A 15,664-nucleotide genomic window follows, 5' to 3' on the forward strand; every position below is an offset into this window, starting at 1 on the left:
CTAAGTACTCCGTTACTAAGTACTGCACTCTAAGTAGCTACTGGAGTATTTCCATGACATGCTGCTGCAGCTACTCCATCACTACTAACGTTACAGTTCAGAGGAACATGTTGAACACTGATTTTACTTTACCAGTGAACAACACATTTAAACCTGAACTCTATACAGTAACTATGTAGCAGCAGTTCAGTATATTTACTCATTATCTTATTTCCAGATAAACCACTTTATGTTTTTGTTTCACAATAATTCACAGGGACAAATGAACTTTTTCCTTCATTCATCTGACAAACATGACTCAATTAAAACATATCAAACAACACAGTGTGTTAAGTTTTATTGTTTTGTTTTAATACCTTTTTATCAAAGAAATCATTCAGAGAAACAATAACAGTAGAATAAAAAACAGTAGAATTATAATGAAAATACTATTTCTATATATGGATTAAGTTGGTTTCCCAGCGAAAGTTTTTTTTCCATATTGAGATTCTCTTTTTTCTTTTTTTTTTCTTGAATGTGATGATAACATGATGAGTTTTAGATGATGTAGCAGTTGTAATTAGTTCTTTATCACCAAGAACATGAATGAAACAGATGAATGCTACTTAGACACTCAATAACTGAATATAAAGTGATTTCCTCTTTCTACCTGTAATAAATATTACTATTACTACAGTATTTGTGAGTAACGTACCTGAACTATCATGTGTGTGTGTGTGTGTGTGTGTGTGTGTGTGTGTGTGTGTGTGGGTCGGTACCGTCTGCTGGGAGTGGACCTGAGGGAGGAGGAGCAGCTGGAGGAGGCGCTGGCTGCAGCCGGTCTGGACCGGTCCGCTCTGACCCTGGTTCTGTCTGAGGTGGTGCTCACGTACATGGAGACACAACGGTAAACACTGAGTGTCTATGTAGTATAGTACATGATAGAAATACTCTGTTTTCTGTGTGTTTAGTAAATATTTTGTTTGGAGAAAAAAACTTGTTCTCATTTCTTTACACACTGTTCGATCCCCGGGAATGAAGCTTATTATGTGATGTGAAGTCGTTGTTCAGCCTCTTTTATCTCACATTTGAGACATTTGGTGAAAGAAGAACGACAGGAAACATTTATGGTTAAAGCCCCAGTGTGTAACTTATTTGGCTTTTTATTAGCAAAAATCAAATATGTCTTTCTTTTTCTTTTTAGAGAATATTACGTTACTAATTATTTCCACAAAGTATCTATTAAAATATGACCAATTATTAAAGTGTTGGAAATATATAAGTCATTAATTAATTGTCATCGATACCAAATGTTGAAGTTAATTTGAATCTTTTTTTTTATTATTACAAATGACACTGACACTAGCATTTAAATTCCTACCAATTCAACGTTACGTATGGACCAGTATCTGAGCATTTACCTTTACTTTGGTGCCACATCTGCCGACACGGTTCAGACATAATCTTTTTTTGGAAAGTGACGGTATTTAGGAATCTTTACGATCAATTAATTGTGGCGTTTAATACCACATTAACTGTGAAAACAAGTAATGGTGACATCCCTAGTAGAGAGAACACCTGAGTTCAACTGAATGTTCATGTCAGTGCCTTTTATTTAAACCTGTGAACCTGCGCTGACCTTTACTTTGAAAAGACGGCACGGACGGCACCCTTCAAAATAAAACACCCGTTTATGCAGAGTGTATACATAACATGGACCAGATGTAGTTAATGACAGCGACACCACGCAACTATCTCATCACTGATCGATCATTATATTGATTAATTGATCAGTTATTTTGGTCTGAAAACGACCATGACAGATGAGGAATGTCTTCAAGAGTCAGAAAACCTCTGAATATTCAGTTTCTACACAACAAAGGGAGAAAAAACACGTTCTGTGCAGAGTCTGAGGTGAAGCTTCTGGATGTTGTCAAGGAGATAACAGACTGAATGTAATAATAATAATTAGCTGAGAGGATCAGACAGGAAGCAGAGAGCTGAGAGGAGCTCCTGCTTTTCATTATTGACCCGTTAAAGAGTACGTTCACACGGAAACGGTCTGAACAGAAAACCCTGCACTGCAGAAACTCAAAATACCAAGAATATTTGTCTCATTTCTAGTCAAAACAATCTCATTCTACTTAAAATAAGACTCATCACACAAAAAGTAGTTTGTTTTTAGACACTTTTTACTTCTTTCAAGTCTATTTTCACTTGAAATAAGTAGAAAAATCTGATAGTGGAGCAAGTTTTTCTTTCTTATTACAAGCTTCTACTTATTTCAATAGAAATTTAGTTAGAAACAAATGAAAATGATCTAAAAACAAGTACATTTTTAGGCGATGAGTCTTATTTAAAGTGGAAAGAGATTAGTTTTGACTAGAAATGAGTCTCATAAGACAAATATTCTTGGAAATATTTTGAGTTTTTGCAGTGTGAAGTGGCGTTGTTGCGTTCTCACTTCTTATTCCGTGTTTAGACGAGCGTTTCTAGGGAGGAAATCCGCGTGCACACGGTGACGCAAAAGTCTGTGGAATTGAATGTTGTAGCACGCCAGGCGCCGAGGCGGCAGTGTCACTTTTCTGCGTTTTCAAGCCCCCAGGGCCTCAGACTTTGATGATGACGATGATGATGTGATGACACAGTCGGCTGCACCAATCGCTGTACGACCAGGGTCCAATACAAACACACTAAGAAACCTTGATGATGGTCTGTGACGAAGGGCACAACGCAACAACTCAGACCAGATCTGATCTGACTGCACCAGACTGTTCAGGTTCTGCTCAGGTATCTAGTAGAAACTAAACCAGGTGTGACTTCAGACTCCCCATCAAACATTAACCAGTGTAAATGTCAATGTGTTGTTGTTAGGGATCCATTACTTTTTTTTTTTGGGCTGGTTTATATCTGTTTTTAATAATCTACCTTTAACTAAAGATATTTTCACTCTGTTCCTGTTGTAAAGTCGACGTCGTTACATCAGGGAACTTAAATCCATATCGCTGGTGTCAGGATTCCTCCTGTTACAATCAATCAATATATAGATTGTTAATCTTTAAAACCATGACGTCATGGTATAAAACCAGAGACGAGGCTCAGCTACTAACCTGCACACCGTGGTTTAAAGACTTCTTCATCTGCACAGACAAACACATGTTGTATATTATAGTAGAATATATAAATATAAATATAAATATAAGAGTGAAGGGCAGAGGCAGGTTAGACAGACGGACTAACTGTACTGTAACTACTACTTTTTGCTCAGTAGGGGGCAGTGTTTTGTTTCTTCTTCTTCCTGTTACACTATGCTCTGGTCATTATTATTAGAGAGCGATGCTGGACATAAGAGTTGCTGAATTATTACAAAGCTAAAGGGTGTTTGTGTTGTTTTTTCTCATGTGTGCAATAAGAGCAGTGTAAGTGTTATTTTTGAAATGCAGCTGAGCAAGTGTGAAAACCCACTGTCACTAACAATACCAACAATGTGATGTATTTGTTGTATATAAATACACAAACAGAGACGATGTGACAGGAAACCTGTTGATGATACAAGACTGAGACAGTGACGATGTTTAGACTGTGATAGAGAATCAAATCCATGCCAGATTTAATCTGAAACCTTGATAAATACAAATCTTCAAGCTGTTGTTATTGATGCTGCTTTTAGCTGATGTATTATTATTATTATTATTATTTTGGTTATTAGGGTCCGGGCAGCTAAGCTGCCGGGACACTATTGTATTCCTAGGAATTCTTCTTCTTCTTCTTTCTTCTTCTTCTTCCAAGGAAGTCATACTTCCCATGGGTGAAAACTCACCAAACTTTACAGAAACATCCAACCCCATGCCAGATTCACTCAACTCCAAGGACATGTGCCCCCCCCTCCTAGGGGGGGCACAATAAGCGTTTAAATTTAAAAACTTTAAAAATTCCTACCAAACCAACGGTAGATGCTACAGTGTTGAAACTTCACCACAATGTAGCCTCAATACTGCTGAAACTTTTGTCCACTTAAACTTATTACAAATTATGAAGTCCATCACTCTGTTTTTTTCAGTAACTGTAAAACTTTTAAAATGAATCTCCTCCCACAATTTTTGCTCAATTGTCACCAAACTTGCTACAGAGCATCTCCAGACCGTCCTCCACAAAACTTGTTTCTCGGATTTTTGATTAAGCAAAAATTGAGCCTACAGTGCATGAAAACGTTTGACTGTAAACACTACTGTAAACATATACCATCAAATTCTTGATAAATACATTTTCAATCTTCCTGAAAAAAATGAGAATATTCTGGAGTCATGGTTGATGAAGTTTGGCAAATATCAGAATTTTATCTCAAAAACTGAATTTTTGAGAACATTTTGAATTCTGCTCTCATGGGAACAACTGCAGTCAATGTGAGAGTGGAATTTATAAACATCATATTTTCTCTTATGAAGCAAAACACTTATCATTAAAAACAAATCACCAACATTTCCATGCTGTCAAGATGCAATTTATGTATTATCAGATTTTTGTTTAGATGACTGAATTATTGACATTTTGACCATTTCATCACAACAGCTGCCCGGGCACTGGCTCACCTAAGTGGATAAATGAAGCTACACAGCAGGTCTCACTACCAGCCAATTAGCTCAGCGAGTTAGGAGCTGGTTCTTGGTGTCAGAGGCTGTGGGTTCGAGACCCAGCAAGGGTCATGATGATGACAGATCAAAATGTCAGTTGTCCTCAACACGAAACACAAGACAGTTGTACTGATGGTGGCATCACAGCAAGCCTCTAAGTTTAAAAATCCAAATAGCTTGGACTGGACCATGTCCGAAGGCTCCTAACATCTTAGAGTCACAGTAGATGTTTAACAAATACATATCATTATTTTACCTCAAAACTGATTTTTCTTTTTACTGTGGTTTCAAATCTGCCTGCGCGACAGTGAATGGCTTACTCAATTTGTGAAGCCACTGTTAAATGCCACTTGTCAATTAGCTCAGTGCGATAGACAACGGTCTTTGGTTCTTGAGGTTGTGGGTTCAATCCTCAAATGATGCAAATTGGACATTATAAGGACAACTGTCTTGTCTTCCTATTCTCCTGTTTGTTGCTCAGAATTGCCTAAATTTGCCCAAAAGTAGCCCGGACCCGACCCATTGCTGCGCAGCAGCTATAATTATAAGAGTTGTTATTGGTTGATCTCAAACAGGAAGTAGCAGCAGCTGCAGTGTCTGACCTCTGCAGCTCAAAGAAGTAAAGAAATAGTTTTTATTCTTCTGTTTTTTGAGCTGGAGTCAAAGTGAAGAGTTTTTACTTGAATCTCTCAGCTGTTTAATAGATACAGTGCCTCCTCCGGGCCTCCTGGCAGCGTATTTATCTTCATTTGTAAACGTTATTCTCATTTTATCATATTTATGACTTAGTTCAAGTGTAAATATCGGTTTTGAGACGATCACATAAGAAAGAACTATATTCACTGCTTTTAAAGAGAACGGTTCTAATCTGAGTTTCATGTGGGGAGTGTTTGTGATGATGATGATGATGATGATGATGATGATGATGATGATGATGATGATGATGATGATGATGTGTTGAATGTGAGATGGCTCCAGAGATGTACCGACTGCATGATTTATAAACTATTTTTTCTACAAAAATTAAAATATATATTATATATGATTGATGTTTTTGTGTGTGTGTGTTTATTTATCTGTGATCTGTAGAGATAGATCATCTGACCCCCCCCCCTCCCTACCTGACAGCACAGAAATAGGTTCATCATGTGAGTGGTAAGAATAGACCTGTGGTTTGTAAATGTCTCTGCTGCCAGTGGGCTCAGTTCAAGGCCTCAGTCCTCTCTGACCTTTGACCTGCTTTATGAGGCAAAGACAAACATCACGGCTGTGGTCGTCTCCAGAAAGCCAGGGAGAAGAACCATTAGAAACACTATAAATAATATTATGTAAGTTTAGTTTTAGGGTTAGGGGTTAGGGTTAAGATAAGATCATCCTTTATTTGTACCACAGACGAGGGGATTTACAAGGTTGCAGCAGCAGACAACAGTAAAGGAAGTATAGCACAGATAATAAAGAGCAACAGCAATAAAAAGAAAGCAGTATTTGTAATAGAGTATGATTAATGAATAATCAGAATTTAATAAAAGGGTTACCTACACCTACATTTTAATTTAAGATACGATAAGAATTACTTTATTAATCCCAAAGGAAAGTTCATTATGGAGGTTTAGTCACTTTCTTTATATATTAGGCTAAATAAAACGCTACTTTTCTAATTTTTCAGTGTTTTTTTTTTTTTTTTTTTTTTTTGATAGTAAGCTTGTATGATGTTATGAATATACCTACAGTAGCTTTAACTGTGGGCAGGACCAACAGAAAAAACTTTTGTTTTTATTAGACACTTTTTAAAATGCCACTGAAACAATCCAACTGTTATTCCCACTACAGGTAATTAGCATAAATGATGACAGTCCAGGAAATAAAGTCAAACAGTTTTATTTTTATGATGTAGCTAAATGAAAGACGCTAGTGTTCAGAGTTTTACTGGGGAAACGTTGGCCAATACATGTAATGAAATGATTTTGCCCAAAAATACAACATCATTTAAAGTTACCTGACACGAAATGTGAACTGCAAATCCAGGTGTCGTTGCCAGGAGCCCAGCCGTTTCTCCGGATTGCAGTGATCCATCTTGGTCTCTTTTCTGGTGCTTTAGGTCGCCGCCCGACATGAGAAATTGTTCCGCGACACAGGAAGAGCAGTGAACTGAGACACTGGGAGCTTCGGCTACAAACAAGCTTAAAATATAGACTTATTTCATTTTTTACGGAACAGTTTCTCATGTCGGGGCTTCAATACAAGAGGGACATTACAGACGAGCAGCATGGAGGTATTTGGATGTTTTTTGGTGTGTCTTTTTGGACGAAGAAAAGTGGTATCCATTGACAACCATTATATGGACAAATACTGCTGCACGGACCCCCGTAACTCAGAGAAGCCACGGAGGACTCTGAAACTTCTCCCAGCTTTTAGTCCACATGAGGGTGAGTAGATAATGAGTGAAATTTGAATTTTGGGTGAAATATCCCTTTAACAACTAGAGGAAAAACAACTGATAAACATTCTACAAAGTAAAGTCACACATTGGCAGCAGTGAACAATTTCAGAATAAGACGTTTGAGACATTTTAGTCAAAACTTTGAATTAAAATCTGCCAGGAAATGAATCTCAAAATAAATCCAGTAATACATGTCGACATGTAAATGTTTGTTTATTAATTCATTTATTTACTGATTCTTTATTAAATCACGTTGTTGTTTATTTCACATCAGATTATTTACATTCATGGATTAAATCAGTTGATTTTTTAAACTCTTCTCAGTGATTCTCATAAACTTCTTCTTGTTTTTCAGGTCCCAGTGATTTTTCTGTTACCATGACGCTGATGAGTTCATTATTAAACTGTGTTCATCTCTGTCCTGTGAAGACGACGTGAGTGAGAGACAGAGACAGAGACAGACGTGTAGAGACTGAACTGTCTGTTCAACAGAGAGAAGGTTTCTGTGACAGGAGGAGACTCTGCTTCACTCAACACAGACTCACTGACGAACCAGGATAGAGTCCAAACCCAGGATAGAGAGGTTGAGTGAAGGTGGTGTTGAAGGTGTAGAGGTGGATCAGTGAGTCAGAGGAGACTCTGTAGAAGGACAGAGAGCCAGCAGGACAGTCCACATACACTGCTACTCTAGAGACAGAGGAGGAGGAGGAGGAGGAGGAGGAGGAGGAGGAGGAGGAGGAGGAGGAGATCTCTGTCAGTCTGTTATTGTGCCAGACACTGTAACCAACATCAGAGCAGATCAGACTCCAGGACTGATCGTTCACTCCAAACACACAGTCATCACTGTTTCCTTTCCTGCTGATTCCTCTGTAACTCACTGATATATAAACGTCTCCTCTCCTCTCGACCTCCCAGTAGCAGCGACCAGTCAGACCAGTTGAACACAGCAGCTGAGGTCGAAGGTCAAATCTGTCTGGATGATCAGGATATGACTGATGCTCCTCCACACGTGTTGCCTTCCTGTTGTTGTCAGACAGTTTGATCCTTTTGTTCACTGTGTTTGTGTCGATTGTGAGTCGACAGGAATCTGATGGAGAGAACAAGACACAGCTGCAGTTATTGATCATTGATCAGTTATTGACAGTTTGATGAAGACTCATGAGGTCAGTGATGTGACAGTGTGAAGATGGTTGAATGTGCTGCTTTGTTTCCAGTAGGGATGCACATTTTGAATTTCTTTTCTGACCGATAACCGACGCTCGTTAACCGATTATTAACCGTTAACTGATAAGATTAAGACACTTCATTTTTTTTTTTTTTTTTTAGCCATTTAAGGGACAGTTCAACATTTTGGCAAATTTGGCCCATTACCATAATCCCTATAGTCATAGCAGTAGGTTTGTTACCTTTAATTGCCGGTGCAAGCTGTTTTTAGAACGGTGGAGCAGAGCCGTGAGCTGCTCAGGGTTCTAAAACAACTCTGTGTGGTAACGTTGTGTTATTATCTCATAGTGTGGTGAATGTGCAGCTCACAACTTGTCCACCAGAGCGTTGTGGAGTTGTTGGATTGTGTATTTGATGAGTTTGATGAGGGAAACCAAGAAATCCCATAATGAGCCTTCGTAGCGTAGCTCTGAGCAGCTCACGGCTCTGCTCCGCCGTTCTACAAACAGCTTGCACCGACAATTAAAGGTAACGAACCTACTGCTATGACTATAGGGATTATGGTGATGGGCCAATTTGACTAAATGTTGAACTATCCCTTTAAATACACACGTGCGCTGTGACAGCTGATCAGTGCCACATCCACTCTGCTCTGTCTCAGCTGATCTCTCATATGGAGGTTAGATCGTCCAGTGTAGAACTGTTTTAGTTACAAAGTGCAGCCAAACACCAGACTGAAGGAGCAGCAGAGCTCCTCTGTGGAGCTGCAGGAGAGCTGCATCAGCCTCCTCTTTTATTTACTTTTTTCATTTTTTTCAGCGCCGTTGTTACGGTGATTCACATCTATGTCTGTGTAGCTACATTTATGGTCTGACCTTCCTTCACGGGGGCTGCTGCACATACTGTCAGTCCTCCTGTGGAACTTTTTACTGCAAAATATGACTGAAGACACGTGGAAATCTGCACGTGTCGACACGCCCCCATGAGTTGACGACAAGGAGCTAATAAATAAAAAACTGATAGTATTAATCGGTCAAAGTTCTTGTTATCGGTTAACGGTTAAATGGTTCAACATGTGCATCCCTCGTTTCCATGAATCAAAGTAAAAACAGACTTACACTTCCTCAGACCTGGTGTCAACCATGGGACTCCAGCAGGCTCCACCCTGAAAGGAGGAGGGGGGTCAGAGCAGCACCTTCTCTGTCAGCATGCACACATGGACATTACATGGCTCTCACACACACACTGTTTTATCACTGTGTTCACATGGAGGCTGGTATGTATGGATGAACACTGAGCACAGAGAAGAAGGAGCTGGAGTCTTTATCTAGTGATGATACAGAGCAGGAGGAGACCAGGAGGAAACACTTCATCATGTCTTTTCTCCATCTGATGTCACTGCAGTGTGAGACACACACTTTCACTCTCTGACTCTCAAGCTGCACAAACACACGTCACAGCAAAGAAGATGAAGACACAACAGGTGGAGCTGACCAGCCCAGATATCCCACAATGCACCAGGAAAGAAGAAGAGTGCAGCTGTGAGCAGTGGATGCACTGCAAAAACTCTACATCTTTCCAAGAATATTTGTCTTATTTCTTGTCCAAATGTCTAATTTCTAGTCAAAACTAATCTCTTTCTACTTAAAATAAGACTCATCACCTAAAATCAACTTGTTTTTAGATCATTTTCACTTGTTTCAAACAACTTTTCACTGAAATAAGTAGAAAAATCTGCCAGTGAAAGCAAGTTTTTTTTGCTTGTTATAAGAAAGAAAAACTTGCTCCACTATCAGATTTTTCTACTTATTTAAAGTGGAAAATTTGTTTGAAAAAATTTAAAAGTGTCTAAAAACAAGCTACTTTTTAAATGTGATGAGTCTTATTTTAAGTATAATTAGATATATTATTATTATTGACTAGAAATGACATTTTGACTAGAAATAAGACAAATATTCTTGGTAAGATTTGGAATTTTTGCAGTGTGGTTTCAGTGTTTGATGAGGAAGGAAACACACTCAACACGTTTGTTAGAGCTCAGTGAAACACACATTGGGTCTCATTCATGAAACGTGAGTAAATCTGTGTGTAGATTTGCACATAAAAGCTCACTCTACTAAAACTCTACTCCGGATTCATGAACGGTGCGGGAAACTCAGATTTGATCGTAAACACGTGTGTAACTTCATGAATGCCAACCCATCGTAAACTAACAACACGCCCCCGGTGATCAGCAATTAGCATAGATCTCCATACATGAATAGCCATATAAGGAGATCCTGACCACCATATTAGGAGGTAGGTGCATCCTGCTCACCTGCGGCCATGACGCAAACGAGGAAAGAGGGAGAGAGAGAAAAAAAGAGAGATCACGGATCGAAGTCATTTTGGGTGAAGTGGAGTCCAGAAAAAATATGTAATTCTCTTCTGTTAGTAGTGGTGTGACTGGGACAGGTCAAAGGCTGGAGGGAAGAAACAGATTTAGTGAATTAAGTAGGCCTGTCCTTGGTTTATTAAAGAACCGTTTAAGAAGTAAAGCCAGAATAGTTCAATATGAAACATGAAAAAAAAAAAAATACACACAACTACAGAGCTACAGCAGCGACGGGAGGAGGAGGCTCTTCACAGCCTCAGCTGTAGAGGAGCATGGTTATATCAACACATGAAGTTATATAGGCAGGTTATATTGTTACAGAAGCACCAGCCGTCTGTCACAGCTCCATCCAAACCGGTGCTGACTGCGCTGCTGCGCAGGGTGAAGTGTGAGCCCACCGAGCGTGTACTTTAGCAACATAAAAAAGTTTTTTCCGGTTTTATATCAGATTATTATCATCATTAGATGGAGCCTTGACGTGTTTGTGCGTGTCCGATCCCTAAAACGTCTCTCTCTCCAAATATTTCTAATTGTTTGTCATGTTTAAATTACGTGTTTCAAAGGCGTCGGCGTATTTTGAACATGAGAGAGAGTAATACGGATTAAAATTGTAATTTTCAACAGTGACAAGCAGTATTTATTTGCATTCCTACATTTACACAGGCGCTACACAGTCCGGAGCAGGTGTAGATTTTGTGAGTAGCTACGAAAAAATCAGCACTACTAAAAGATTGATGAATGTGGAAATCCACGTAAATTTGCGCTGCTCAGGGTTTACACACAAATCCGTGCTGCTCACGTTTCATGAATGAGACCCAGTGAGTTTAGTGAGAAACACTGAGTGTGAACACAACTTGTGTTTGTCTGAAGAAAACTCCCCAGGAAGCTGAAGAATGAGGCTGTGAGCAGGTTTCCACAGGAGCCACAGCAGCAGTGAGTGGATGAAGGAGCTCTAATAGAAACCATCTGATCACAGTGACAGGACGGATCAGGATCTCATGATCAATGACTCTGTTCTTCTCTGCTCTTCACACAGATCAGCTGCAACACACTGACTCACTGAGATCAGTCACATCATGTGGAATAAAGCAGCCGTCCTCAGGACCAGTCCTGAGCTCCATCAAACCTGTCCACACATTTTGACTGGACTTGAAGTCAGAGTCCAGAGGAAGCAGAGAAACTGTAGAGCAGAGAGAAGCAGGCTCAGCTCAGAGCACATGGACTCAGACAGGAAGTGAAGCTCCAGCTGCTGGAGACTTTCATTAAGGAGCCACTTTGTGGCTTCATCTGATCTGGAGTCAGCACACACACAGTCTGAAAACAGCTGTTTGACCACACACACATTCAGCCACAAACACTGATTATTACACTGTTCACTACACTCACTGTCTTCTGATTGACAGCTCCAGGCCTCTGGACAGTGAGGACATCTGGATGTCACACTGTGATTGACTGTCTCCTCAACACAACAACACATCTCATCAGGACAAGACCAGGATCTCAGAGAGACTGAGCTGATTATTGATCATCAATATCTGACCAGACAGAGACCTGATGGTGCCGCCTGGTTCTGTCTCTTATTTCCTCCTTGGTTGGAGATGCTGGGAGACGAATGTCTCTGAGCAGTGGACATGCTTTGATTCTTGTTGCTGTGTTGTTGTGTCTACAGTCTCTGGGACTGTTCAGGTCAAACACTCTGTTGGTTCAGGAGCAGTTCAACCAGCTGCAGCTGAAATGTTTCCTGATACACTCTGAAATAAAGTCTGATCCAAACATCTGGAGAGACTCAGAGCACAGCTGCCAACAGCTGCTTTCATCACTGACATCTCTTCTCCTGAATATGACACAGTGAGTCATGATGAGACACTGAAGTCATCATGAGGAGAAACTCCTGATCCCAGTAGTTCATCACTGTGACTGATGAAAGCTGCACAGCTCATGTTTGAAACACTCTGAGATTTTGGTTTCAGTATAAACTGTGTTGGGACGAGTCAGACTGAGACAGAGGACGTCAGTGGAGTGGGCGGAGCTTCACTGTGGCCTACACCACCTCTGGATATGGTCTGAGTGATGGGATATGGTGTCATCAATGCATGGATCACCTGAGACAGATGTTAATACCAGGTGTGACCAGGTGTGAACGGGGCCATAGAAAATGTTCCAGCTCCTCCTCCTCTATCAGACAGTGTGTGTGGCTGCAGCAGCCTCTCCATACCTGAGAGAGTCCAGTCTCCAGTCTGGATCCTCCAGTCCAGCAGACAGCAGCTCCACTCCTGAGGCTCCTGGATGGTTGTAGCTCAGGTCCAGCTCTCTCAGATGGGAGGGGTTGGAGCTCAGAGCTGAGGCCAGAGAAGCACAGCCTTCCTCTGTGATCAGACATCCTGACAGACTGAACACACACAACAACACACAGGAACCCTCTGTCAACACCTGCTGCTGTGTTCAAGTGGCATCAGATAAACAGCTGGATGGATCCTCACCTGAGAGTCTCCAGTCTACAGTGTGGACTCTCCAGTCCAGCAGACAGCAGCTTCACTCCTGAGTCCTGCAGGTTGTTGTTACCAAGGTCCAGGTGTCTCAGACTAGAGGACTGGGAGCTGAGGACTGAGGACAGAGCTTCACAGCTTCTCTCTGAGAGGTTACAGCTGCTCAGTCTGAAGAGGAATTCAAGGAAAAACACTCATACTCAATATGAAGGAAATAACAGGTTAGAATCATAAATACACAACATTTCAACACAAAGCTGAGAGTTTACAGTGTTTCTTACTCAACATGTTCCATTTTGTGTAAATAGATTTATAGATAGATTTGATTATATATTGTGATCTCTCACTCATCTTTGTATAATCATATATGTATATATTTGTGTTGTTGTTTGTATAAATACAGTGTTAAAAATCACAGACTGCCTGCATCACCACAGTCACACAGCCCTCTGCTGCTGCCGCCTGCTCTCGCCGACCTTCCAGGCGAGGCTCAGTTCATCTCGAACGCACCTGATGTGACTGTACTGACTTCACTTCCTTTGTTTATTGATTATGTTGCTCATGTTGTTTGAATGTTATCATATTGATTTTTATCTCATACTAGAGACCTGAGTTTGACCTTAAAGTGAATCACCAAAACTGTGGATGTGTTAATTAAGTTAAAAAAAAAAAAACTTCATTTATCTTTATTATTTGTTTGATGTCATAATGTGTAATGTTCCTTTATTATTTCATTGTACAGAACAAATCATCCACTACCTACACCAACCATCATCTATATTGTTTTCTCCAAACGATAAAATATTGGGACAGATTCCTGGAATTAGTGTTTTAATGTTCACACCACTTCAGATGTTCAGTGAGCCACCACCACCACATGCAGTTTAGTTTCATCAGTTAGTGTTTGTGTCAGTTCACACTTAAAAATATCTCCGTATAAGTTCAGTTCATAAAGATCAAAATGAACTAATTCATGTTCATTTGTTCTGTTCATTTAAATAAATAATCAGCTGTTGAAGAATCACAGACATGAGTTACATTTAGAACTAAAAAACAAAATGTTGAGATTGAGAAAATATTTTCCCACATAAACAATGAGTCATGTTCTGCTGAAAGTGAAAGACCAGGTGTAGTGAAGGTAAACTGTATGTGGAAATATCCAGGGGCTTTTTTCTTTTTTCACTTGTTTGTTCATCAAACTGCTTCAAACACTCAAACAAACTGTCTTCAGCAGTGGTAGATGTGTCTGTACCGACTCTGTACCACAGCAACATACTAATGATGTCTCCATGGAGACGTCATGAGACGGGATGTAAAACTGTCATAAAACCTGAGCAGTGTTCACTCTGGTGACAGTGAACGCTGCTCAGGTTCATCATTTAAACTGATTCATTCAGTTCAACGTTCACTAAAAACATGAACATGTCCAATGAAGCACAGCCTTCCTCTGTGACCAGACATCCTGACAGACTGAACACACACAACAACACACAGGAACCCTCTGTCAACACCTGCTGCTGTGTTCAAGTGGCATCAGATAAACAGCTGGATGGATCCTCACCTGAGAGTCTCCAGTCTACAGTGTGGACTCTCCAGTCCAGCAGACAGCAGCTTCACTCCTGAGTCCTGCAGGTTGTTGTTACCAAGGTCCAGGTGTCTCAGACTAGAGGACTGGGAGCTGAGGACTGAGGACAGAGCTTCACAGCTTCTCTCTGAGAGGTTACAGCTGCTCAGTCTGAAGAGGAATTCAAGGAAAAACACTCATATACTCAATATGAAGGAAATAACAGGTTAGAATCATAAATACACAACATTTCAACACAAAGCTGAGAGTTTACAGTGTTTCTTACTCAACATGTTCCATTTTGTGTAAATAGATTTATAGATAGATTTGATTATATATTGTGATCTCTCACTCATCTTTGTATAATCATATATGTATATATTTGTGTTGTTGTTTGTATAAATACAGTGTTAAAAATCACAGACTGCCTGCATCACCACAGTCACACCTCACCACACCCCCTAAGGTGATATAACCCCGCCCTCTGACCTTTGACCCTCTCTTTCCCTCCAAACATTTGCCTGAAGACAACATGACTGTACTGACCTCACTTCCTTTCTTTATTGATTTAAGTTGCTCATGTTGTTTGAATGTTATCATATTGATTTTTATCTCATATTAGAGACCTGAGTTTGACCTTAAAGTGAATCACCAAAACTGTGGATGTGTTAATAAAGTTAAAGAAAAATAACTTAATTTATCTTTATTATTTGATGTCATAATGTGTAATGTTCTTTATTATTTCATTGTACAGAACAAATCATCCACTACCTACACCAGCCATCATCTATATGTTTTCTCCAAAAGATAAAATATTGGGACAGATTCCTGGAATCAGTGTTTTAATGTTCACACCACTTCAGATGTTCAGTGAGCCACCACCACCACATGCAGTTTAGTTTCTTCAGTCAGTGTTCGTGTCAGTTCACACTTAAAAAGAACTCCTTAAAAGTTCAGTTCATACAGATGAAAAATGAACTAATTCATGTTCATTTGTTCTGTTCATTTAAATAAATAATCAGCTGT

The 15,664-nt window shown here is 39.9% G+C and overlaps 2 protein-coding genes across 3 annotated transcripts in view; both read right to left on the reverse strand.

The window, feature by feature from the left end:
- LOC146965678 (protein NLRC3-like) overlaps positions 1-15,664 on the reverse strand; it is a 197,640-nt gene that overhangs the window by 12,520 nt on the left and 169,456 nt on the right. The gene's annotated exons all lie outside the window — the stretch shown is intronic.
- Positions 7,581-15,664, reverse strand: part of LOC146965679 (NLR family CARD domain-containing protein 3-like) — a 47,343-nt gene continuing 39,259 nt past the window's right edge. The window contains exons 4-7 of one of the 2 annotated variants that reach the window (XM_085765039.1): positions 14,636-14,809; positions 13,069-13,242; positions 9,333-9,379; positions 7,581-8,137 (exon numbers count right to left, since the gene is read on the reverse strand). In XM_085765039.1, coding sequence (XP_085621165.1) covers positions 7,581-8,137; positions 9,333-9,379; positions 13,069-13,242; positions 14,636-14,809 — 952 coding nt within the window. Of the gene's footprint in view, positions 8,138-9,332; positions 9,380-12,857; positions 12,978-13,068; positions 13,243-14,635; positions 14,810-15,664 lie in introns of those variants that run through there. The other variant, XR_015034602.1, reaches the window with a different exon arrangement.

The sequence above is a fragment of the Trachurus japonicus genome, chromosome 21, assembly GCF_045865225.1.
Source record: "Trachurus japonicus isolate A0001 chromosome 21, Traja_1.0".
NCBI classification, from domain to species: Eukaryota; Metazoa; Chordata; class Actinopteri; order Carangiformes; family Carangidae; genus Trachurus; species Trachurus japonicus.